Source organism: Athene cunicularia, assembly GCF_003259725.1.
Source record: "Athene cunicularia isolate RWA chromosome 13 unlocalized genomic scaffold, athCun1 chr13_part1, whole genome shotgun sequence".
In the NCBI taxonomy this organism is placed as follows: Eukaryota; Metazoa; Chordata; class Aves; order Strigiformes; family Strigidae; genus Athene; species Athene cunicularia.
In genome coordinates this window covers 7,468,752-7,494,128 of record NW_020799117.1, presented here as the reverse complement: position 1 = coordinate 7,494,128, position 25,377 = coordinate 7,468,752, and the positions used below count along the sequence as shown (strand labels likewise).

The window sequence follows — 25,377 nt, the reverse complement described above, 5'->3', positions numbered from 1 at the left end:
AAGAAACTACCACACAGAAACTTGAAGTTTGTGCCACCAGCTCCTCCATGGAAGCCCTACAAAGGCACAAAGAAAAGTCCAAGTTTACAACAGAGTACGAGTAAGAGGTCTGGTGTCTTTAGCCATTTCAATAAGCACATTTAAATAGGAAAAGTCAAAAAAAAGATGATGACACCAGTGATGAGACAGCAGCAGTTGAAAACACCGTCTTTCACTGTTTTCCACAAACCATTCTGAAACCGAAGCATTGGGAATCACCTTATATAAAATTTTAAAATAATCTGAATAGACAAAAGGAATTGTTTCTTCCTGAAGATTCTACTAATTTTTCCTCACTGATTTTTGACAAAATTCAAGTCCTTAAAAAGTATGCAGACTTCTAAAGATTTTCCAATTGTTTAAGGCAGTTGGGACCATAGAGGACATCATTAACCTTGAATCTGTCTGCATTTCAACTGTTATCAACCGCTGAAATAACTGTTTTCACCTGTTATCCCTCCTCCACATGCCTCACAAGTACAAGGTCAGTATAGGAACAGTCCTAATTACAAAGTCATTTTAATCACTTCACCACTGAAATCTGCTCAAGAGCAGGTCTGGGTGACATGACAACCAATGAACTGGAAATATTAGAGGTCAAATATTTTAGAAAATAATTCCCAGAGGAGGTGAATTCTTGCTGGCTAAAATATAAACAAGAATGTATCAAATATTATGCAAACTGTTTCCTGAAAATGTTTCTGTTGACAAAATGGCATCAGGAATTAAATGTGTTTCTCTGTCTTTCTGGAATATCAGTCACTGCTTGTAGGAAACAGGAGAACAGGAGAATTACAATATTTGCAAGCAGAGAAGTCATCAATCATCTGTCACCTTGTACTAACTATAGCCACATGTTAAGAAAAAAGAGACCTTTTATTTCAATTGACCTTATTTGCAAAACAGAAAATAATTTTTTAAAAAAATGACTAAGAAAAGACTGCAACCCACTACTGAGGAGCAGCAGACATGCTTTTGCAGCGATATGCTTAGTATCAATTAGTCTGTGAAAGAACGAGCACAGAAATGCTTCCCTTTGTCATCCAATCAAGTACAGGAAGAAGTGAACAGTGCTGGAACGATGTACTCCACGGCACCTCAGTGGCCAAAACCATTTCAAAAATTTGCCAGTGAATACTAGAAAAAGCTCACTTTGCAGCCACATCTGGAGTGCAGTGGGCTGTTGAGGGAAATGAGCTGAGCCACTGGAATTTGGTGGGATGTGACCTTCTTCAGGTTCTTTAGACCTGAACCATTTGGGATATATCTGCTGGACATGCAGGTATCCGTCTTCACCGCTCTACGCAGCACTGCCAGTGCTCCGGGGAGGAAGAAAAGGAATACGGGAACTCATGCTCCAGCCCATGCACCGTGCCAGCACCCCTGGCAATGCACACACAGCAGGATCCAGAGGCTACGCGGAGCTCCCCAGGGCCCCAGATAGGGTCACTACCCAGGACGTAGGTACTCCAGGGGAGACAACTCTTCTGCCTGCACAGTTCTCTGGGAACCATCAAAACCAGGCTGGAAGGGACACCACATGCGCCGGCCCACCCCCTGCCCTACAGCAGGATTAGCTGTCCCTTCGATTTAAATTCACTTTGCAAAATCATCTCAGCAAACCAGAGAATACGGCCTCCTGCCTTGTGTATGCCTGGAAAATGCCTGGCTTTCTCTGGATGCCATCGCATTAGCAGGCTGACAATAAACCATAAAAATCTGGACCCATCCGCTCTGATGGGCTGAGACAGCCTCCCTCCTCCATGCCTGCTCTGACTCACAGCATCTGCAGCACACAGTTCGAGCAACAGCCAGGCTCAGTTCAAAGGAGGAAACTTGCTCTTTAGCCCGTACCACGGGCTCTTCTCTCTGCATTAATGAGCCTCGCAAAGTGATTACATGCAGAAATCCTGCTGCTAGTAAATAATATGGGCAGCTGTTAAAGACCTTTGTGCCTCCAAATAGAAAACAAAACGGTACTGGGAAGGGATTTTTCCTCATTGTGTTTTCCTTGCTGCATCTGTTCTTTATGCCGTTCTTAAACTACAAACATTTTTCAGCCAAAGGTTGTTTTACTGTCCCATTCGCTGCCTTAGTTGCTGGGAGAGGTGTCAGCAAGTCACACATTTATATTCCTCTCCACTGCTTGTGGGCTCAGTCATCAAAGGAAATGCATAATGCAGGAAGACTGATGACTTAAAAAGGGCCTCATGAATCCATCTTGATTAACTGGTCCACGAAGGATCTGCCTTTAAAAGAAAGTCCCCCAGAAATGAGCCAGCTCCTTATTTATACCCTGAACACCATGAGGAGTCAAGACATTGAGTGGGCAGTGCAGACGGCTGTCAGATGGCATAGGGAAAGCCTCGTTCCTTCATGCATGACCCTCCTCAAATCTGCCAGCACCACTTAATTTCCCTGAATCTCTCCTTTCACTCTCGTATTGCACTGCCTCACCATCCTGAACTTCTCCCTTCTCTCTGCACACTGAGGACGCTGGGTGACACTGCTCCTTCTGGGACATCATCCCAGCTCACAGGAATGCCACAGGCAGCAGCAGCCTCACCTACACACCAGGACATCAACAGGCAGCTGGCCATTGCCCCACACCTTCAAATTCTCTCTGTATTTCACTAAATTGCTATTAACTGCTGGCACTTTCCCTGCAGGATGCCTCCTGCAGTATAATCTTGCCTTTGAAGCTGCCGTAACAGGCATCAAGGGCTGAGCTCTGGGCAGGCTGGAGCTCGTCATCTTATAAACCTCCCCACAGCCCAGCTGCAGCACAGCTTAAAATCTCCATGCCTTTGCTCCGAGTCTTGGCTTTTTAACAGTGTTGTTTTCTCTCCTCCTTCTGCATCTTCTGATCCCTCCAGATCTCCCTGAGACTGGCAAAGCTCATCTTTGAATGGAGATGGAAAATGTCCTTTTCTCTTGAATTGCTTGGAGGAGGCTTGCTGACTGAATCTAACCTAACCTAACACAGTCCCCTCACCCCAGGAATGAGTGTTAGGGTTTTTCATTCCCTTTCTGTCTGGGACAAAGAAACTGGAGTCTTTTTGTTTGTTTTTTTTGTTTAATAAGTTGCACACTGAAAAAGTCCTTTTTGAACAAAAAGCATTTAAGCAATTCACCCTGAGCTTGGGTGGGTCCCAGCACTGGAAAACTGGCCCAGGTCTCTTTAGATGCTATCCATGTATGGCTTGCAATGCCAGACTGCTTCCTCCTAGCAGACCATATAATCATAAGAAACTTTGCAAAGCAAAACAATTGCTTCTGAACGGCTGTAGATCAGCTGAGTGGATGTGAAGTGTCTCCTATCACTCCAAGGTAAGCTGGTGTCTTTCTGCAGGGAGCAAGAAGTTGAGTGTTTCCAGACGGAGCATCCCTAATATAGCAAATTATCTCTGAGCTTGAATTCTCCAGTGAGGCATCATTCCTCGCTCCCATCACTTTGTATTAATAAGGAGGGTACATCAAAAAAGAGCCCATCTGCTCAAGTCTTGCTTCAGCATGCCTTCCAACAGGAGAGGCCTTCTCCTCTGCAGAGTTATTAATGTGTCAAATCTCATTGTGGCAGCAAAACATGTGAGTCCTCAGTGCACCATAGAAGTAAGTGAGAAGGAAGGAAAACGAAAGATAGGAGGAGGGGGCACTATGAGTCAGTGTCCCAATCCTGCAGTTTGATGAGTCTGTTTTGTCCTGGTCTATGGATGCAAAGCAAACTAAGCCAAGTGAGAATCCAGACTTCAAGGACATGGGCTGGAGACGACCATTAACTTTTTTTTTGGTACTGCTCTACAGATTTTCTTTGTGATACTATTTATACCAGCCCTATCCTGCTGCTGCAGCACATTCTGGAAATAAATGATCATACACATCTTGTTGGAAAGCTCAGTCCAGACAGAGGGACAGATGCTCTAGGTGGATGTTTGTGCTTTAGAGAGCTTTCAGAGCAGAAACTGATTTAAAGGTTTGGGAAACATGCCGCGTAGTGACAGATGCCAGGACTTCAATCAAAGATATGATTAAGGGACGACCTGATCACAGTTTACAAGGACCAAAACAGCAGTAATGGAATATTTGGTCTAGCAAACAGAAGCATAAATCTGATGGAGGATGCTGAAGCTAGGCAAGTTTTGACAAGAAAAAAGCACCGATGAAGTCACCATGAGGAAGATGCTACGGATTTACACGTCACCCCTTGTCAATTGAGCCAGGGTAATGGATTAGGAGACTGCAAATGGCTGAGGAAAACTGTTAGCTTAACACTCTTTTGCTGAGATTTAAGCAAACACATTTTTCCTTCCAAAGGCTGTAATATAATCTGTCAGTTATTCACCTGATGCTCAGTGACTTTTTTAAGCCACAGTAAGTCACTCATGCTTTTGAGCCCTCATTAGCTACTAGAAAATCCTTCCAAGGCTGCAGTTCATATTCTGCCATGTGGGCAATTTTTGTATCAAAACCAGATGATTTTCTTTTACATGAGACACTCTTGTTCAAGCAAAAATTAATTCAGAGCACTGCTGTGTCTTTTACTATCAGTAATTCAGATGTGATAATGTTATAAGGGTTTCTTCTCCTTGATAACCTTTGAATCAGCTCAGAAAAGCTTTTGGAAGTGAAACGCAGACCTCAGAAATTTCACTGATATATTGTATTGTCTTCCTCTGTCTGGAAAACCAAGTCTTCTCATGAGCCTACGTGCACCAACCTCTCAGAAAGAGGAAAGGTCTAATGGGCATAATTTTAGAATCCTGAAAATATAATTTTTGCAAGACCAGGTCTTGAGATTTTACTAGGACAATAAGCTGATGCTGTACACATCGTTTTGGAAACTCCCACAAAACAGAGTTTCCCATCAGCTAGTGATGCAAACCTGAGTATTTCTGACCTTGTTTGTACCTTCAGTCAGCAACACTTCAGGGAGCAGGAGACAGCATTAAGAACTGAGGGTGATTAAAATAAACATGGCAGCTTTCAAGGTGATGGGAGACTGAAAACCGCAACATTTTAGCTCCAGGCAAGCTGAATCAGGGGCTGGGTGCAGGAGGCAGAGCCATTGACATGTCACACTTTGTGCTGTGGCAAATACCAGCTTCTTGCACCAGGCTTGGACCCAGCACGGGCACAGCAGACCCTGCCCACGCAGCCCCAGCACATGCTGCAGGATGGACACATGCTACATTGCTTTAGGGGAGCTGATTTCTGCCTGTGCTGGGAGAACCTTGCTGCCCAGGGGTGCGGACATCCATTTCAACAGCCAATTCAGGAGGGTTCCCCTTCTTTGCTGTCTGCACCAGCTGTTGGTCTCAGGTCACTGTATCTCAGTTCTTGTAGTGCTGAAAATCTCCCTTTCATTTTTTTTTTTGAGAAAAAGTCAAAGAGGCCATATTTAAAGCAGAGCTGAACTGACTCAAACCAGCACATTTTGCCTGACTCCTGCACAAGCCACTCTGCTGGCAAAGCTGCTGTGCTGGTAACTTCCAAAGCTACCACAGCCACTTGCAAAGTGAAACTCTGTCCATGGCCTAACTCAGCACTGACACGTGCTGATGTAAAACGGCACAGGAAAAAATGCTTAACTCTGATCATCAACTCTGTTTTATCTTTACCTTTCCCTGCTATGCTGTGCATCAGCAATCTCATACACTTGTTTATTCAAATGAAAGCATTTGCTAGAACAACCTGGACTAATGCACCAGGAAAGAAAAAAAGGCTAAAACACTGTATGTGGCAGCTGTCTTTCACAGTTTTCTTTTAAAGACAGGTCACACGAATGTGACTTATTTTAAGATATTTTCCTGTGCCCAAGAGAGCTGATATTCTCCCACTTCTGACAGTAGTCAGCCTACATCCCTGGCGTAGGACAAACAGATACATGAAGCCAAGGTTATGGGGAAAAAACTTGTAACATCAAAAGAAAGGAATCCCAGAAGTTTCTAAGCTTGTTCCTCTGATAGTATTGACTGTGTTTTTTCTCTTTGTGGTTGCTAGACTGATGCTCTCAAAGACTGAGAACAAAGCTTAGAAAAATAAGACTCACAAAAACAAACACTTCTTAAAATTGCCAGACCTCTTCGAGTTCCAAAAAGAAAAATAGAGAAACAGAGAGAGGGAGAAATATGATTGTAACCCCCCAGTGCCAGGACATCTGACAAATACCCAGGCTGGCAGCTGGTAAAAGCGAATTGGGGTAAGTCTAACGGGCACTGGTCAAGGGATCAGGTTTTCATGAGTTTGCAAAAGCCATAGATGGCACCAAATTTGCCTCAAGGAGAGGCAGGGATGCCCGCAGGAACCTTTCCCCTGGCAGTGATGTTGCAGACAGACCTTTGTGGCATGGGCAGGGCTGAGCAGAAAAGACAGGTTGTGTCTTTAACAGGCATAGCAGATTTGGAGAAGGATACTTGCCCATGGCCTAAGGTGCAGAATGGTTTCATTTTGTTTGTGAACGCAGAAATATTGTCTCACCTTGGCAACAGCAATTTCACTGAAAAAGAAAGCTGTTCCTGCTAGGAAATACTAGCTTTCATTTGCTGCTACTTGTCAGATTCCGCTTGGTGCTTTACTACAGCTCACCCGACAGCAACCGCTGGGCAAACAAGCAGTGATTAATGCAAGCTAGTTCCTCTTTGTTCATGGATTGTCTGTGACCAGACAGGGAATCCCTCTGTGTTCAGAATGTGCCCATGGATGATTTCTGTGGGCCTTACTCAGCCTGCGTACTGCCTTGCAAACTCACTTGTTCTGCGTTCCTGATGTAACACCAGTTTGGAGCTGCTGTAACTGGGCAGCAGTATGCTGCTGCTTGTTTTTTGGCTGAATATAGCTCTGAACAAGCATATAGCCAAAAATAAGAATTTCAGTGGGGTTATCCATAAATATTTCCCAGTTTTTGCTTCCAGTGTGTCATTTCCATAACTGTTTCCCCATGGGAAAGGGCCCATGAGGGTCAGGCAGTGTTGCTGAAGGCAGGTATTGAAAACTCATCCCCCTGCTCCAGCTAGTGCAGGTAACTTGGTGGCTATGAACCAGCTGAGGACTCACTTGACCTGTGCAAGGCCGAGCCTGTCCCAGCCAGGGCTGGGAGCCTTGTCTTCATATAGGATGAGACTCCTAAAATCAGGACTTCATCAGTCAGCACAAGGGACAAAAAATAACTCGTTTGGAAATGTTCAGGCACTTGCAGTTTTTAGTTCTTAATTTACTCTCTTACAACCCAATACTCCAAAATGAGCCACTTCAACAAAATTGGGCTGTTTTTCAGGCGTGCAGGTGTGCACATGAGGGTATGGGGGGGCGGGGGCAATGCATGCCCTGTCATATTAGGTCTTGTCTACAGGGGAAAATATGGGGTGTTTAAGGTCTTTCTGCTATGAGTCAGTAAGAATAAATTACAGCATGTTACACCCTCTGAAGGCTCTAATCCAGCAATGAGATGTCCTTAGGAGAGGGTAAAATCTACTGTGATCTCTCAGGTCAGAGCATCCACACTATGGTTTAGCCCTGACAGACGCTGACTTCTCACATTCTGCCAATCTCTTATAACATCCCCACCCAACCCCGCACAGGGAGGCTTGCCGTCCTTCCTCACTGCCATATGCTCTCAGGAACATGGGATCTTCACAGTCTTTTTGCCATTCTCCTTGCTGAACAGATCAGCGAGTAGCTCTAGTGTGGATGCAGCACATCACAGAAACCGATTTGGCTTCTGGTGCCTGAACCTGTCCATGCGCACAGCAGAATCACAAAGCTTGTTCTGCCCTGGAAAAGGCCTTCTTAACCCTGAGGGGTGCTAGTCATTTTTTTAAAAATAGTTTTCCCATGTTGTCTGGTTATCCCCTACTCCCTTTTTTTTTTTTTTTTTTTTTTTAATATTCCTCTCTGTAGTTTGGCTGTTGTACAATGCTAGGTTTTGAGGAGCAGGAAAGACCAAAGGGAAGAGCTTGAATTTCTTTCACTCTTCTTCTCCCCCCAAATCAAAGCTGCTTGAAAAGCACAGCTACTAATAGTGGATTCTGGTGGTCCCATCATACTGTGTGGGTCCCAGGGAACCAAAGCACCCTCCCCTGAGCTGCAACTACGAGGCAGAATCTCCATGCAGAGGGGCTGGGGAAATGAAAAGCCTTTTGCTCTGAGTTAATTATTTATAACCCCTGTTGGCTGAGTGTGCAGCCTCTTCAAGCCAGCTCTGTCCTCTCAGCATTTGTGCAAATGCTAAGAAAACAAAGATAGGAAAAGCGTGCTTTCTCAGCCTGGAAGTGGGAGACTGTTGTCTCGTAAGACAGAGGGAAACGTCCTTCAAAACTCCCAACACCTGAGTCTTAGACCACCTCATGCCTTTAATGTATTTATCCTTATGAAACTGTACAGAGAGAAGAGGTGATATCATTCTCATTTAGCCCTCGGCATGGATATACATAAAAGCACACAGACACCCACACTTCCATCTACTCCCGATAGCTTCCCTGCTTAACTTTAATGAAGGGACTTTCATAAACATCTGAGGACCAGGACCTGGGTTACAGCAAATAATAATTTTTTTTTAAAATTAGCAACCAAAGTTATTGGCTGCTCTGTAGTTTGCATGTCTCCCCCTGCACAACGTCACATTTTTAACTTTGTAATTACATGGTAGGCGCCCAGCGCAGAAGTGCAGGGTCAGTATCAGGGCACTGCGGGGTAATTATGTGGCCATTTTTGTCTTGTAAATTACAGAGTTATCTTGGGACTGAGAGAAAGAGAACGGCAGCAACTGCTTGACTAATTGGTAGTTTAAAGTTTAAATACCCCAGGCCTGACGTGCTGCCTCACAGATGCAGCTGTGGGAGGGATGAACGGCTCCAGTGCAGGGACACAGGGGTCCTGGGGGAGCAGCCCCAGCCCCAGGCTGCTGACACCAGCCCATCCTCTGATGTGCATCCCCCTGGGTGGACGAACACCCCTGGGGAGGAGAGGGTAGGAGCTCTGCTGCGGAGAACTTCCAGATGCCCTATGGATTGAGGCTCTTCCTCTCTCTCTTACCTCTTCCCAAACCTCCCGAGGCAGAGAAATTCTCCAGCCTCCTAGGAGAGGACAGCATATTGCTCCAGAACGATGGCCCTGCCACTGCCCAACACTGCTCTGTCCTCAGGCAGCGACTCCCTGCATTAAAGGCAGAATCCTTTCCTTAAAGCAATCTTTACATCAAATTAATTCCTTAGAACCATGACAGTCAAATTTGATTTAGCACCAAGTTGCAGAATAGGCACATATTTTATTTTTACTGGAAGGTCAGAGGGATCTTGGTGCATCATCATTAGTAAGTCTGCCCTTAGTGGGGCTCTCAGGATGGCTGTGAAACACTTCACCCGGTGGGCACATACTGAAATAGGGTTAAAACTAGCTAGAACCCCACGAGGAGAATACTGAAGGGACTTTGGTATTTTTTTCAACTAAAAGGTGGATGAGAAAAAAGTTGTCCAGCTCAGTAACTATAAATATAGTGCTTTACAAAATACAAGATAGCAAAAAAAAAAAACCAAAAACCAAAAAATGCCAATGAGGCCAACTCACCAAATTTGCCAGAATGTAGTGGTAGCCATTCCCATTTTTTTCGAGCTTGATGATCTGCAAGATGAAAACCAAGGATATTTAGCAGAGACTAACTAAAGAGCTTCATCTATCTGCCCTTCCTCCGCTCCAACAGGCCCTCAGAAAATGTAAAAACACAAGAATTGCCAGTTTCTAAGAGAACCGTGTTGCTTCCATAAGGTTTCTTTGTTGGCAACACTACCTCTTATTTCCATTGTTGTATGAATTGATAGTGAATTACTGTCTGCATTGACAATGCTCAGGCAAAATCTGCACAAACAGTAGTGAGGCCAGAAAGATCCTCACAGCCAGAATGATAATAAAATGACTGCCACTGTGGATTCAACCAGCATCAGTCTACCCAGGCCTTCTCTCTGATACCAAGCTAGTAGCAGGTGTTTGAGAAGCATGAGAAGAGGGCACGCACAGACTGATCTTCCTGATGCGACAGCACTCCCAGATTATCATGAGCAGCCATTTAGGGATTTCCAAATGGATTATAAATGAGTTGACACTTGCTCTGTGCAACTGGTTCATCTGCCTTAGCCTTTTCTCTGATAAAGTGCTCTTGTATGCACATTAAAACTCATCTGGTTCCCAGCATTAACGTGGGGGTGGCAATTAACTTCAATACAAGCTTCATTTAGTAGCAGTTTCTCACACAACTAACGTCAGCTCCACCAGCTTCACTGCCCTGTGGTTCTCTACACAGGATCCCTCTGTATGACTTCTGCTGAGCAGTCTGGAGCCCTCAGAAAAAAACCTCTGCATACCTAAGGCTATAAAGATATATACTCTTATCATGGGCAGTATTCTGAGTATCTTCCATTGCCATATTTGAGAAGCAAAACCAGATCCAATTTGTCCCCTTCCATTCATCAACTGAGACCGACCTTTGCAGTATGTCCCAGACCTTGCAGGAGGAAGGAGCATCTCTGGGGCACTGGGATGGTGAAGAATTATGATCCAATTCCCCATTTCTCCAGTGTCAACAATAGCTGGCATTGGCTTCTTCTACCCAAACTCTCCCTTGTTATTTTATTAGGTATCGGAGTCAATGAACCAGAGAGGGCTGCCATCCAGCTTTCCCTGAGCTGTTAATCTTGCAGCCCATCCACCTGAATTATGAGGCTTGCTTCCTGTGTTTTACACAGTTATTTGTGATCTTAATTTATTTTAAAATGCTTGCTCAGTCCTAATGTGTCCGGACGGCGGTAGCAAGCTGAGGTTATAATAGCATTTATCACTTAGCCTGAACGTGGTGAGAGGCTGTGCTGGGCTGCATGCTGATAGCTCACTTGGGCCACCTAGGTTTCATTACCCACTTCTTAATGGGCCAGTTTGACATCTATTAGAGAGAAATCCTCTCAGAGTGAAACAGTGGCAAAGGAGATATTCCAGTTATTCATTTTAATGAGAGACAAGGAAGAAACAATACAGGGCTTTGATGGAATACAACCCACTGCTTACTTATCCCATTAAGGCTACGCGGCACAGCCCCGTGGATATCCTGCCCTGAACCAAGGCCTGGCTCATAAACGATAGTTACCTCGGCAAAGATAAATCATGCCCTTGAGACATGATACAGAGAAATCGCCAAGAAAGAAATCAAGTCATTTTCCCACATATCATTAACACATTGAGCACTGGCTCCCCTACAGCTACAGTCGCCAGAACGTGAGGACTTCCTTGCTGGAATCAGCGGCGGTTATTTGTGTTCTGTGTACAGAGTGGGGAGAAGAAATTAAAAGCGTGTGCAAGCACCAGCGTGTATGTGTGAGGGACTGATGCCAAACAGCCATTCCCAGCTCTTCTGTTCACTGGGGAGCACAAATCCACAGTCGCTGAAGAACAGAGACAGGCTTGTCAGGGAAGAAGATAAATGCATCAAAACGTCCCTGAGAGGCTGAGGCAGCTATTTGAACACCTCAGACACTCAGAGAGACCGGACAAACAGAACAGTGACATCCACACACAGGTTGCTGGTGTGGTGCTGAGACCAGCCTCCAGCCTGAATTTAAGTCCCAGCTCAGATTCACATTACAATGAACCAAACACTTTCTTTGACTCCCTCTGGCCATCTGCATGTTGTGAAAGACCTGGAATCCCCTGCTTACACTGAGACAACTACCTCTGCTCTCAGAAATGTCTTTGGACTCAGAACAAGAAGGCAAATGAGGATGAAAATGGACTAAACAGGCCTGAAAAAGTTATCCACAGCCCTATTCCTAACAGGAGTGTTACCTCCTAAGCATAGACGTCTTGGATTTGCTCTCTCTTTAATGTAGGAAAACACATTGTCCCTCTTTTCCCTGGGAATGGATGTTTTTTACAGCATTGCAAAGCAAATAGTTGGAAGATCTGGATTTTTAGTATTCTTGCAAATAGATTTACTTATACCTAAGTTTAGCTTTTGCTCCAGTTATGTGAAGAAGTTTTAAAGAAAGACTTATTTTCCTGTTCATATTAGGAAAACAGGATAGTATTTGACTACAGAACTTAACTTTCTGTTAGAAAAAACAGGCTTAAAAAACCCAACATCATTAACCCTAGAAATCTGATATAACCTATAGGAAAGCCTGAAGAAAAGGCAAATTCACTGCCTGGTTCCTGCCAAAAATTTTGTTCACCTGCAACTACTCCACGGTCAGAGAGAAGACTTTACCCTCCAGACTAATCTGGTCTCTCCTTCACGAGCATGACCTTTATTTTGAGGTTAAAACCTGCTACCTGCTTCATTATTATATATAATAGAGTAGCACCCAGAGACATCCAACCAGGATGGATTGTGCTCGTCGCTGAGCCGTGCAGCTGGTGAAATGGCAGTCCTGGCCCCAGACAGCGAGCAGCTGAAGTGTGAGACGGGAGATGACAGGTAGCTTAGACAAGGAGACATGTGAAGCACGACGTAAGCGTGAGCTGGTTATGAGGAGTACGATAGCAGGAGTCACAGAGCACTGGCTGCGTGGCACTGCCGGGCCCGTTCTAAGCCATGTGGGATGAGATTCCCAGCTGTGGGGAAAGCCTTGGCTGTAGTTGTGAGAGGGAAATGCACTGTGGCTGGAGTTGAAGAGAGGACACAAGTGTTGACTGAGACCTGTCCATGGGCTTGCATTGGTCTCCGGTCCACAGAAGGGACTTAGGGAAAGCATTAAGGCAAGCATAGAGGAAAGAGGATGGGGAAAATTTGGGTCTGCACTAGTGGGTGACCTATCTAGGCTGAGGATGAGTAAGGCAAGACACACTACCTAGCTGCTGAGTCCTCTATTGCATATCCCATCTGCCTTGTGGCCATAAGCTGACAAAACAGCCAGGAGATGACTGTGAATGAACGTTTCTCTCTCACTGCAAGGCATGAGCGGAACTGGAAGCATCAGATCCTGCTACAGTGTGGATGCCCCGGGAGGATGGTGAGCTCTAGCCTGATCTGGAGACAGTGCTCATGAAGGCACTACAGATGTACCATAAAGCCTCTCCATCTCTGTCCTGCTGGCACTGGTTGTGAGAATTTGGTACAGCACATGGAGGCTGGAGGACCAGGAGTCTGGCAGATTCACACCTCCACCCTAACTCACAGGAGGTGGGAAAACCAGAGGAAAACTCAACAGAATAAGGAAGTGCCATGTCTTGTGCATGCTGCTTGGAGGAATTAGCACAAAGCAAACTCGTTGGGAAGTAAGGGGGTGTAAAGGTCTCAGCAGAGGAGTCAAACAAGTAGGGAAGATGGAGCAGCAGAGCTCACTCAGCACGAATACATGACAGCTCCTAGTGTTTATATGGCTTTACAATTTCCACAATAACAGAACAGAGAAATATCTGCAAGCTTGGCAGCCTGCTGCAAGGCACACACACCACGTTCAGTGATTGCCACAATGAGACATGGATTAGACAAGAACAGGGAGAACTTCTCCAGGAAAAACAACCCTTCCCATCCTGCATGCAAGACCCCTCCCAGAAGATCTGCACCAACACAACCTTGCTAAGGATGATGTTCAGCCGCTCGGATTCACAGTCCACCACCACCAGCCTTTCCTTCTTCTTCTCCAGCTCCTGGAAGAGCATGCGGTAGCCCTCTTCTGTTGTTGTCAGGATGTTGACAGCGGTCACCTGCCAGTTCTTCTCAGCTGCAGTGTCCAGCACTTTCTGTAGGACTGACAACCCTATGATGGGAAGAGAGGGGGAAGAGGACAGCAGAGGGAGAACCAGGCTTTAGTTGTGCAAAGGCATCTTTACATCCTTCCAACAGCCTGCGTAGCTGCCTCAAGCCAGGCTGGATACAGCGTCGCAAGAGTGCAGCAGAACTACAGAGAGCAGCTAATAGTCTAGCATCTAACCCAAACACAGCTGGGCTAGAATTAATGACTCCTGCTTTTTCTGTCCTAGCACAAGAAAGTAGGATGATTCCAGGCCTAGTTTTCCTTTGTAATCAGCAGATCAGTTTTGTTGATCAGGCACTGCTGTGGGATTCAGATAAGAGCTGTAATCCCTGTCTTCTTGCCTGTCACTACCCAAATCACTTGATTTCTCTGGGCCATAGTTCCCTTCTCCTCTTTGATCTGTTTAGGCTGTATACTTTTAGGGTTAGGGACACCTTCAGCCATAAAAATGCACAATCATGTTTAGCATCCTTGTCTCTCTCAGCAGCATCTCATCAGAAAACTTAATTATTTTTTATAAGGATCTTGCCTAAATTACATGCACAGCATTCCAGAGGAGATACACATAGTCAGCACTGCTCTGGAGCCCTGCTAGACAATCCTGCCTACTGCAGTCCTTTTTGGATATTCAGTGTGCTCATGCCTCGTGACAACAGAAAGCAGGGTGGGATGCTTTTATACTTTCTCCTTGTCTCTTAAGGTCATTCTGCCCCTGCAAGGGATAATGATAACTTCCAGGACAGAGCTGTGAAACACCCTTACATCTGCATTGATCTCCACAAGTCTGTTTTGCTCTCAGCCTCTAAGCCTGGAACTTTAAAGGCATCTGAGAGCTAGGGAAACTGAATCACAGTGTAATGAGCTCACTAGCCCTGTTCATGGTTTAGAAAGTCAGATAATATCTTCCAAGAACCCAACAAAGGCTTTTGTTATTTTACATAGGCAACTAACACACACTACCACAGGAAACTTGGAGTTTTCCAAGCTACCTGCCAGAAACACACACACATGTATCACAACTGGATGTGGGTTCAGGTGAGACCTCAGCAGCTGTAGGTTCATGTTTACAAACGTGGGACTCGGTGGCCTTGAATATGACAGACTTATTCAGTATGGGACCTATTCAGTATAAACAGTTTTGATTTGAGACTCAAAATGCTTACACATTAAATATTTCCCTCATGTGGACGGGGTTCAGACCTGACCTATGAACAAACTGGGTCAGGCTAGCGCTTCATGGAGATCAATGCTCACCTTCAGCCACAACAGATATTTAGAAAAGGAACAGAGAACAGGGAAGGCATAGGGTGACCCTTCCTTTAGCCACCTTCTCAGCCTCCAGCAGCCCACACTAAGAGGGCTTCTTGAGGCAACGACTTCATCTAGACCACTATGTTTAATTGCCTGGTAACCCTTCCCATGTACTTGTGACTTACCCCGGTCAGCATCATAAATGTACACAAACTTCTGCCAGCTGTAGTGCTCGATGACACTGATGAGGGCGTCCTGGAGCTCTGGGCGAAGCTGGAGAACAAACTGGTTGGATGTTTCAACGGGGAAGCTTGGCGTTATGAAGCAGACATGAAGAGCCCCGCAGAAAGACGTGAGCATGTTGACGGTCCTCCTCTCATAAAATCCAAAGATAGCATAGACGCCCTTGGAGAACTGCGAGCAGACTGGAGGAGCAGAGAGAAAGGTCGTGAGGGCAGAAGAGCAAGGAGGTTTCTCAGGGAAGTCACCAAAATAAACCTTTTCCCCGAGATAAGCTGCAGGCTCTCTGGACTAGATCATTTTTCCTAAGGCCTGGGGATTGGTGAATGCGACCTGTGAAGAACAGAGCTTGTGGCCATAGCCTGCTCTGGCCTTGATCTCCACAGATCTGATTTACCTTCGATAGGCAGAAGTGACACAGAAGAGTGAATTCAGCATTCCCAGGGCTCTGCTCAAGATTTTGCTGCTTCTGGGATAAAATGTGTTATCTGAACAAGGGAACCCCTCAGCACCAAAGCATGGTAGCTCACCAAGCCCTGCCTCCTTGGGATGGCAGCTGTCTGGCCTGTGGAGCTGTTTCATTATGGGAAGAAATGCTGCAGTTAGAGCTTGCTACTGCAGCCCCAGATTCAAGGAGCTCCATTCAAGGAGCAGAAGGAAAGCATTTTCATGACAGCAGCTTTGCAGCTAATGACACCAGGAGGAAACCATGGGTTTGACCTCAGAAGCTGAGACCATGCTGAGAGGACATCTCAGCAAAGGTTCACCTAGGTTCAGTGCAATCTTAACCCAGCTGCAGGGAGGTTTGTCCTGGGGCATGACCTGCTGGCACTGAGATCAAAGCCTCTGACACCAGGGGTGTGTTGGTACCTGGGGACACCTGCGTGGCAATTTCTGGTTTCCTCACAAAGCCACGGGGGGAAAGGCTGTGGGGTCAGTGAGGTAGTGGTGGTGGCCTGGGAAGTCTCCATGAGAAGTGCTCGCTGGGTTCCCTGGCAGATATTTGTGCCTGATCTCAGCAGCTGGCGCTGTGCTGCACAGGGAGGGCTCTCTCGGGTCAGAGCCCTTCTCGGGAGAGCGCTCTAATGAGATTGTGGGAGCTGCTGGAAAAATGCCTCAGGAAGTCAGTGACGCAGAGAGAGTTCACACTTTGGGTTGTAAAACTTAGCCCCTGAGACAGTCAGACTCATTTAATATCAGCCCTGTTTATGGCACATCCCAAGTTACCATCAATATATCTCCAAGCTGGAGGTGGTGGCAGTGACAGCATTTTCCCTGTGTCAGAACTCCTGGCACTAGTGTCTCTTCCTGTTGTCACTCCGACACTGAAGACCTTTGGCTGTGACATTTATACTGACTCAACACTTCACACATCACTCGACAGCCCCCCCCCAAAGGAGTGCAGGGTGAGAAGTGGATATGACATTTTGGGGTCCCCTGGCAAGCACTCTGTGCTGCTTGGGAATCCCTTGACCTGGTTTCTGCTGGTAGCCACCAGTACAGAACCTTCTGCATGTGTGGCTGAAGACAGGCTCCTAAACATGAGCTTAGTGCATCCTTAGCTGGGCTCCATCCAAGCTCTGTCCCTCCAGTGGGGACCAGAAGTCATCCCCAACTGGCTTACAGCCATCTTGGATAAGATTACCTTGTTTCTCACATCTACTGCTAGCATCAAATATTCAGAGAGAAGAGCAAGAAATCCTTCTTCCCACTGTGCAAAGCAAGTCCCTGCTCCCATCTCACCACCAAAAAGAAGCAGCCAGATTTTTGAAATGGCACAGAGTGCCGAGAGCTGAGAACTGAATCTCATGACACTGGTGAGAATTCTTCCTCTTGGAGTTAAGCCCAGGCTTTGGGCAGCCCAGCCCAGCAGTTTGTCCCCAAACTCACCCATCCTCTTTTCACTGCTCAGCACCCATGATCTCACATACCTCAGCATCCTCCATCCCCAACAGAATTTGTATTTCTCAGGGCAGGGGCTTCTTGCAAAGCCCAAACCCTGACAGAAATAAAACCCTCTTATCTTTATTTTCATGGCAGTGTCTGTTCGCAATCAGCAATTGTGTCTGTATCAGCTGGAGTCACTGCCCTCATCATGAGACCGACACATTCAGGAAGAAAAGTAGCAGATACAGATAGAAAAAGTCTGAACATCATTTCCATGTGACTGGACCAGTGGGTCTAATGAACAGTGCAATGCACCATATGTGAGAGATCAGAACATGATCTCTGGAGACCCAGGCTTCAGACTCACCGAATGATTAAAGTGACATTCTCAGGGCAGCTGAACAATCCAGTACAATTAATAATCCAGCCAATAAACTTAGCTGTCTTGTTCTGTTTTGTTTTAGGCAAGCCATGGCTTCCTTGAGTTTTCTATTTGAAATGAATCTATTATTTTTTACCTTTTTTTTTTCCTAACTCTGTGGCTCAGTCATGCTCAGGCAGCCCTCCTACACTGTTCTGAGACACTCATCAATCCAGCGTTTGAAACATACTGCACCAAAGACTACTGGGAGAACGAACAGTCTTTATCATTAGTAAGTTTGGAAAGACCCCTAGCTTGCTTTGTGCTTTCAGACTAAGAGGGGCCATAGACAAGGCAGATAATCTGGAAAAAAAAAAAAAAAAAAAAGACTTGCTGAGGGTTGTCACCCAAAGAATGACAAAGAAACTGTTATGTCAATCAAAGGAGTGATAACTGCAGCCACCTTTCTGGGAGTGAACTCAGCATAATGTAAAAGCAGTGGCTGCAAAATTATTTAAATCTCAGGACTCTTTTAAATTACAAATGTTCCAAATGAATTTACCCAGCAAAAGTAAAAAGAAGTTACTTGCCAGTTATTTAATACACTAAGAGATCCCTGGAATTCCCTTATATTTGCTTTGATTTAAAAAACCCACCAAATTTATTAACAATTGTGTCTCATTTGATTGCTCTGCATTATCCTAATAATATACTATTAAGAATTGTAAAACTTAACTAGATGAAGCAAATATTTTAAACTCTTTTTGTTCTTCTGGTGGGGAGGGACTTTACCTGTTCTTCAGTAGCCACTAGCCTCTGACTGACGCTTTTCTAAAAAGATTAAGAGACATGAAAGGGATAAAGATCATGCTGGAAAGAAATGTCCAAGAAGTTGAACTCTTCTGGTGAGTTGGCTGGTGATAACATCCCACTCTCCAAGCCTCGTGCCAACTACCTGTTAACAGCTAGATGGCCACAGCCTGGCTTTTCCTGCACAAGAGAGTTGCAGTCCATCTGGTAATTAGCTCTAGCAGACGAATTTGGACAGTTCAGCCTCTGAAGCTCATTCCTGCAGGTGGGAAGCTGGGTGAAACGCAACAGCACAAATGTCTGCATATCCAAGGATGTGAGCATGAGTGTGGAGTGCTCACTTGGATCTAAACGCAGACATTTGTGACAGTTTGCTATTCTTGGCCTCTGGTCTGCACAAAGGGAAAGAAGGACAGAGAACATTTATTCTGGGCTGCAACTATGCTATTATCTTACAATGAATTTGTAACTAAATACAGAAAAGTTTTCCTCTAAACAAGCCCTTGGAAAATATAGTTCATAGTGATTGATAACCATGGCAACTACTGCCATATTCACCTTGATCAGTCTTGTAGAATTGATCAGGTTGGGACTTCTGGATGGGACGTTCCCAGTGCATGCTGCACCAGGCACCACGGACATCCCATATCCCTCCTTCTCCAGGCACAGGATCTCTCACTGAGGCTCCCTAGTGCCATTCCACAAATAAAATCAGGTAGAAACATGGGCATTAACTTTATTGTCACCTGGTTATGCTGGAAAGACAACCCAGCAACAGGTATCTGTTCTTTGGACCCAACTCCACAAGTGCCTGGTGCAGCCCGGTGAGGTGAGAGCTTCTCAGACTGTTCTAAAAACACTTCTAACTCACAGTGAAAATCAAAATAGCTTTGTATGTTAGTTTTAAAGTGGCTGATGTGGTATAAGAAGCAGGAGAAGGCATCCCCTCTCCTTGCATGGAAAGATAGCCATTGTGGTGGTGTGTCCTTGAATTCAGATGAGGAAAAAGCACACATACTTCACTCATGCCTAAAATTCCCAGACTCTAGGATTTCTAGTTCTACAGTTTATCTCAAGTTTCTCTTTTCATAGGGAAATATTAAAGGTAAAGCACTTAGAGAGAAGAAACACTAATTTTACAGAAAGCACACACAGGATAGGACACCTACTTGGCAGCTGAAGAGAGGCAGCTCTGGCCACCCTTGCAAATGCTTCCAAGAAAAAGAAAAATACATGCCTGCAACTTAAAATTGAACATTTTCTCTGGAGAATAGGAAAGCAGAAGAGATGTTTCAAGTCTATAAAAATTCCTGGTAGACTTTTTTTGGCTAAAGCTCTCAACCAGACACAGAGAGAATAGATGCACAAGAGTGGTATCTGCATTTAGGAGGGCCAGAGATATTTTGGAACTGGAGGTTTGATCTGATCCATGCGAAAGGCAGATGCCAGAGATAACAGATATTTCATTTGGATTTTGGTAAAAGCAGAAAAAAAAAACAAAAAGTTTCTCTCAGAAATGGTCACCACAAAGAGGTGCTGAAACAGTCTTGGCATTTGAGGAAGGAGGATGGGCTGCACAGAGGGATGGGAATGAACGTTTGGTCTCCAGGAGTGAAAATGGTGCAATTCTGCTGAGAATATGCAAACCATACTGCAAAAAGGGAACTGCTCCCAATGGACACAGCTGGAGAAGCAGCCTGGTAGGAGGTCCTGGCAACTGCTCATCTGCCGTTTCCTTTAGAAGCAGAATTTTCTCCATTTCACTGGGTTTAAGACTAGAAAGGGATATTACATCACTTCTACTGACTTTTTGTATCTCATGGACCATTAAGTTTCACCCAGCTACTCCTGGAGGGAGCTGATAATATGGTTTAGTTGACTCTCGGGAGACTCAACTTCTGCATGCCTCTGTCAGAGAACAGAAGTAGCAGAGATAGTGTTAATACCCAAAGCCATTAAGAGCAGTAAAAAACCTGATTAAACAAAATATCTCCAGATGTTGCCCACAAACGACTCGCTCTCTGTTGCAGAACGAGACAAAAAACCCAGATGGTCCCTGCCAGATCCCAGAGGCCTCCCCGACCATGGAGGATGTCGTATCTGAGATGGCACCTAGGAGGGAAGACACCGTACCCTCTCCATAAAAGGCATTCCTACAATGTTGAGCTGCAGATGTTGTCAGGATTTTGAGCAAACTATTCTTCATAACCCAAGCAGGCAGGGAAAGAAAAGTGCAATTTGGAAATGTAGACTTCAAGATAAGAACAAATCTTTGAAGCAACCCAATCCAGCACACACAGCACTTACTCCAGTAACCAAATTAATAAATACCTTTTAAAGATTGCCAGACTTTGTGTGTAATAAAGCAGCCAGCTCAGTCTACCGTCCTCTGTAAGCTATTAAAGACTAGCCCTGCAATGCCAGCAGCCCCAAGATCAGCGTGGCACCTACTTCATCTGCCCAAACCTCCTGGGACACAAAACCAAACCCCTCACTTGCAGCAAAACAAACTCATTGACAACAGCGGAGCTTTTCTTTGCTTGTTTGGAGTGTATGTGTGCACATGTGGGAAAGAGCAAGGGGGATGTGCACATGTAACTTATTTTTAGCATGCCCTGCCTGGAGGCAACCCTCACATGGTGGTGGAGAACCTGACATCAGGTTGGCGAAGCTGGTGGAATTTCAATGAAAGAGCGATAGTGTCTGCTTCAATTAGGATCAGCCCAGCTTTCCTCCCAAATGTTTGTCCTCACAGTTCTCCAGCGTGGCGTAGGTGCCAGAGCGCATCTCTTCAGCACATCCCAACAACAGCATGTTCCCACAGATTTTTCTAACAGGGGAAAGCCAAACAAATTCAACACTCCCCCATTGCTCCACGCATGTATTTAGCTGACAGCAGATATGTCCCATATATTTGATCAACTGCAAATCAGGCTGATGTGATATCACAAGAAATATATGTGTCTCTTTCAAATATATAAAAGACACAGAAGTGTGCTCCCTCTCATCATTTCCCTTCACTGCCACTCTAACAATCTTGGAAGCTGGAAAGTAGTGTTGATTTTTACATTAAGATTTGCTTTCCTTCCCTCCTATTTAAACAATAATTATGACTGAAGAGCTGCTTATAACTGTTTATGCTGATAGCTTCAATTTTTTTAGTTACATTTGCCTTGCCTGACAAATAAGTCATACTTTGCCTGGCTGACAAATGATAAGTTTCCCTTGAGATCAAATTGGATTCGGGATACTTTTTTCTCACATGCTGCTGAGTTTAAGGAAACAGAAATAGCATGGTGATTTTGTCAACAAAAATTAACACCATAGACTCTCAGTCGTTTAAGTGTACTTCTAATGGCGGTGGAAGATATGGCCATGGGAAGCTGACTTTAACCTCTTGTCAAAGGGAACAGTTGAAATGTGTACATCATATCTTGAGACTGCTTTTTCTTTTCCTACTAGAGTCTTCAAATGCAGTTCTTATCCAGCGTGACTATGAAACGGAAGAGAAAATCCAAATATCAAAGGTCTTAATGGGGTCACTGAGCTTGTTGAAAAAAGTAAAGAGGGAAAAACAAGATGTTTGACTAGACTTTCCTTGCTTGCTTTTAAACATACTGTTACTTTGGGATTGCTAACATTATGCTGAATTATACAAAATCAAGAATTAAATATATTGAAGGGTTTCCAGTCAATACTCAAACTATTTCTGAGGAATGGTGGCACTCTTAACAGGAATTAGACACAAATGCCCTACATGAAATACACTGAGATCACGAGCATCTTCTAACAGGTTCTGGACAGGAATCCAAAGGAGACATAGGTATGTATCTGATGAGACCTGGGATGTCCTCTTAAATAAGATGTCAGTTGACAGATGTATTTTCTGGGCAGCCTTCAAATGATGGCACCACTGGAAAGGACATGATGCCCATCTCAAGCAGCATTCAGACTTCACAAAAGGCCATTGCTTCTGTGATTAGAATTAGGTTATTATTCTAATAGGGACAGACTTGCTAATGAGGGTACTGTGGCTAACAGATCAGATTATGTGTCAGGGGAAATGAGCCCAGTGCCATGTAGGTTTGTTATCTAATCATGACTTGGATCTTTGTCTGTGATGTGGAGGAAGGTGACTGCCTTTCTCTGAGCCCCACCTATCCCAGCCCCTTGGGTCAGAGACTCCCTTGCACCATGCTCGCACAGACCCCAAACACGACCATATTCTGAGCTAGAAGCACTGATGCTGTGCTCTCGAGCTGTGTGTAAGGTTCTTGCTGTCTACTGCCTTCATCTCTCCAATGTCCCATACCAGAGCCACAGCTCCCCCTGCTTTCAAAACTTTTTTAAAACAGAAAAGACATGCTGAAGGGTTTTGGTGCCTGGAGATAATTCTGCATTTTTCAGCTCTAATAGAGGATCCAACTTTTCCACCTTGTCTCATTTTTAAAATGGGAGTCTTTTAAAAAAACATTCTCTTTTCCTGCATGCCAGTTTGGCTCGTTTCTGGGGTACAGTTATCTGTCAAACCATGGCAAGCAAATGCAGTTGGGATACAGTCTTCTGAGATTCTTTTATGACACATTATGCCATTAAAAACCATCATATTTAGTTAATGAAAAGTACATCTCCTGCTCCTGGAGCCTAGGGACGGCTCACCTGTGGCTCTTGAACCTTGCTTCTGGGCAGTTTGACGTTGACACATGTGCCAGAACTGTCTTACACTGTCAGCAAGTCTGCTGGGCCATCTGGCTTTATGCTGTGTCCAGAAAGCAAGCAGAAGACGCTGGCTGTGCTGGGCTGCCCTGCAGCAGCAGAAGCTCTACAAAACCAGCTACTGCTCACAACCCTCACCTTGAGGTCCCCTGCAGCTCCCCTAGAAGGAAGGGTGATGCCTCATAGGGCTCCCAGCTGCAGATGGGTGTTCTTATGGGCCCCATGGGATCTGGAAGACCAGCTATCCCGGCTCTCATCTAACCTTCTACAATGAAACAGAAAGCAAAAACTTTGTCCTCATTGAACCCTCCATGTCTGAAGCATAGTCATAAATATTAAAGCAAGATTACTACAAATGAAAAAGTGACAGCGATATTATAAGAGAAGGCAAGGGATGAAGGTTGAACCAATTTTGTTTTTTACTGCTTTATTCGATGGCCTTTTGTATTATATTGGTTCTTCTGCAGATAGTGCTATACTAGGAAAACTAGGTACGGTATCACAGTATAGCTTTCTGCTGGGGAGCATGAACAACAACGGAGGAAAAGAACAAAGCACCAAAACCACAGCATGTTAACACAGTACATAGCACGCTGCTTTTAGTTCAGCACATTTAATTCTGGGCTGTAGGAGCTGAATTATTAAAACAGAGTAAAAAGGGGAGTGAGCGGTGGGAAGGGGGAAGATAAGCAGTAGCAGAAAGCAAATGTGTCACATAAAGAGCTCACTGCAGATGAAATGCATTTTGTCTTCAGTAGCTTCTTTTCTTTCCCTAATACATTATATCTGTTCACAGACATTAAAGCCCATGACTGTCTTCAGTGCAAGCCTCAGGTTCTGATGAGAAGGATTTCTTAAGTGCCTGGTTGCAGGTCAGAATGCAAAAACCTGGCTATGGACTTTCCCTGGAAAAGTTATTCCAACATTAATGTTACTTCCCTTGGGAAAGGAGGGTGTTAACATCTACCTCAACAATTCCTTTATTATTTTTCATCCCAACGATTACAATTGTGGTCCTATGTCTTCCTGCTTCATAAAACATGTGCATAGACACTCCCAAATTTTCTCTGGTCTGTGCTTTTGCAGATGTGCCAGTTTGGAAACCAAACTGATGTCTCCATCTCTGATGTGTTCCCTGTGGCATTCCTGAGACTTGGGTTGTTGCCTCCAAGTGAGAAAACAGTATTTTGGTAAATTTTCTCAGCTCTGTTGTTTCTGAGGATTTTTAGGATTAATTCCTGCTCATAATAATGTCTCTGTTAGCTCTTCTCTGAAGTTTGCTCCAGGCATGGAGTTCAGTTACGATATATTTACCCCTTCTTCCAGGTTTGTAATGAAGGTAGCAATCAAGACTGGTTTTAGCTGCAGCTCTGTTTCAGCCTCTCTCCCTGACACATCAGCTCAACACGTTTTCATTTTCCATCACAATCTACCTTGTGAGGCTTTGGCCATTTGTAATCTACAGGATTACAGGTTTTTGGGCCACTGAATCCCATACTGTAAATTACAGCATCAGGACCAAATTTTGTGATTTAGTAGGTGACTGAAGAACAGACTTTCAACGTGGTGATTTCTGTGCAGAAATGTGACAATGTGTTTATCAGCAAGATGGGCACTCAGAACAGCTGCACTTAGAGAGCAGGTCTGAGCAGGAAGGTCTCATCCAGGGACCAGTGACAGCAGGAGACCGGGTGGCCTGGCAGACCTACTGTGGGTCTACGCATGGTATTTTCTGTGCCTGCTTTGGGATCTCAGCCAATGCTTGAAAGTGCTGAGCTCTGACCTGTATACAAAGCTCCCCTTTCTGCTTCTAACAGTTCTCACGGTGGCTTTAAACGTTTTCCTTCTCAGACTCTGAGCTTTCACGAGCAAGATACATGACACACACTGAAAGCATATGCCTGAGAATGACAAGTCACACACAGTGGTTTGGATCACAGCGCCTGGACAACTACACACCAACATTCTCTCATCACAACGGTGTGGTCTCATCGTGCCCCAAGTCTGCTCCTCCCCATCAAGTCAGAGGTGAGCACCTATAATCCCTTCTTTCTCCCTGTCTCTATTGTTTTTCCACTCCTGCCTCTAAATTTCCAATTTTTAACTGTTTTGTGCTACAGTGCATGAAACTTTATCCTCACCCACCACTGAACTAACACAACTAATTTTAAGGCTTTCTTGATAACAGACTGAAAATTAACAACTTCATTTATTAACACTCCACCTTTTTCTATTCAAAGCAGCCAAAGAACTTGACAGAACACACACACATGTATGCACACCCTCTGTAATGATCCTTCCATGGCCCCAAACAATTCCTGGGCATATACTGAACTC

General features: G+C 44.8%; 1 protein-coding gene across 8 annotated transcripts in view; it reads right to left on the bottom strand.

The window, feature by feature from the left end:
• GRIA1 (glutamate ionotropic receptor AMPA type subunit 1) overlaps positions 1-25,377 on the bottom strand; it is a 194,611-nt gene that overhangs the window by 49,677 nt on the left and 119,557 nt on the right. For all 8 annotated transcript variants that reach the window (XR_003399366.1, XM_026858090.1, XM_026858087.1 and 5 more), the window contains 3 exons: positions 15,212-15,451; positions 13,594-13,778; positions 9,601-9,654 (listed from right to left, as the gene is read on the bottom strand). Coding sequence is in view for 7 of the 8 variants with exons in the window: in XM_026858087.1 (XP_026713888.1) it covers positions 9,601-9,654; positions 13,594-13,778; positions 15,212-15,451 (479 nt within the window). In the remaining variant the exon portion in view is untranslated. The remainder of the gene's footprint in view (positions 1-9,600; positions 9,655-13,593; positions 13,779-15,211; positions 15,452-25,377) is intronic.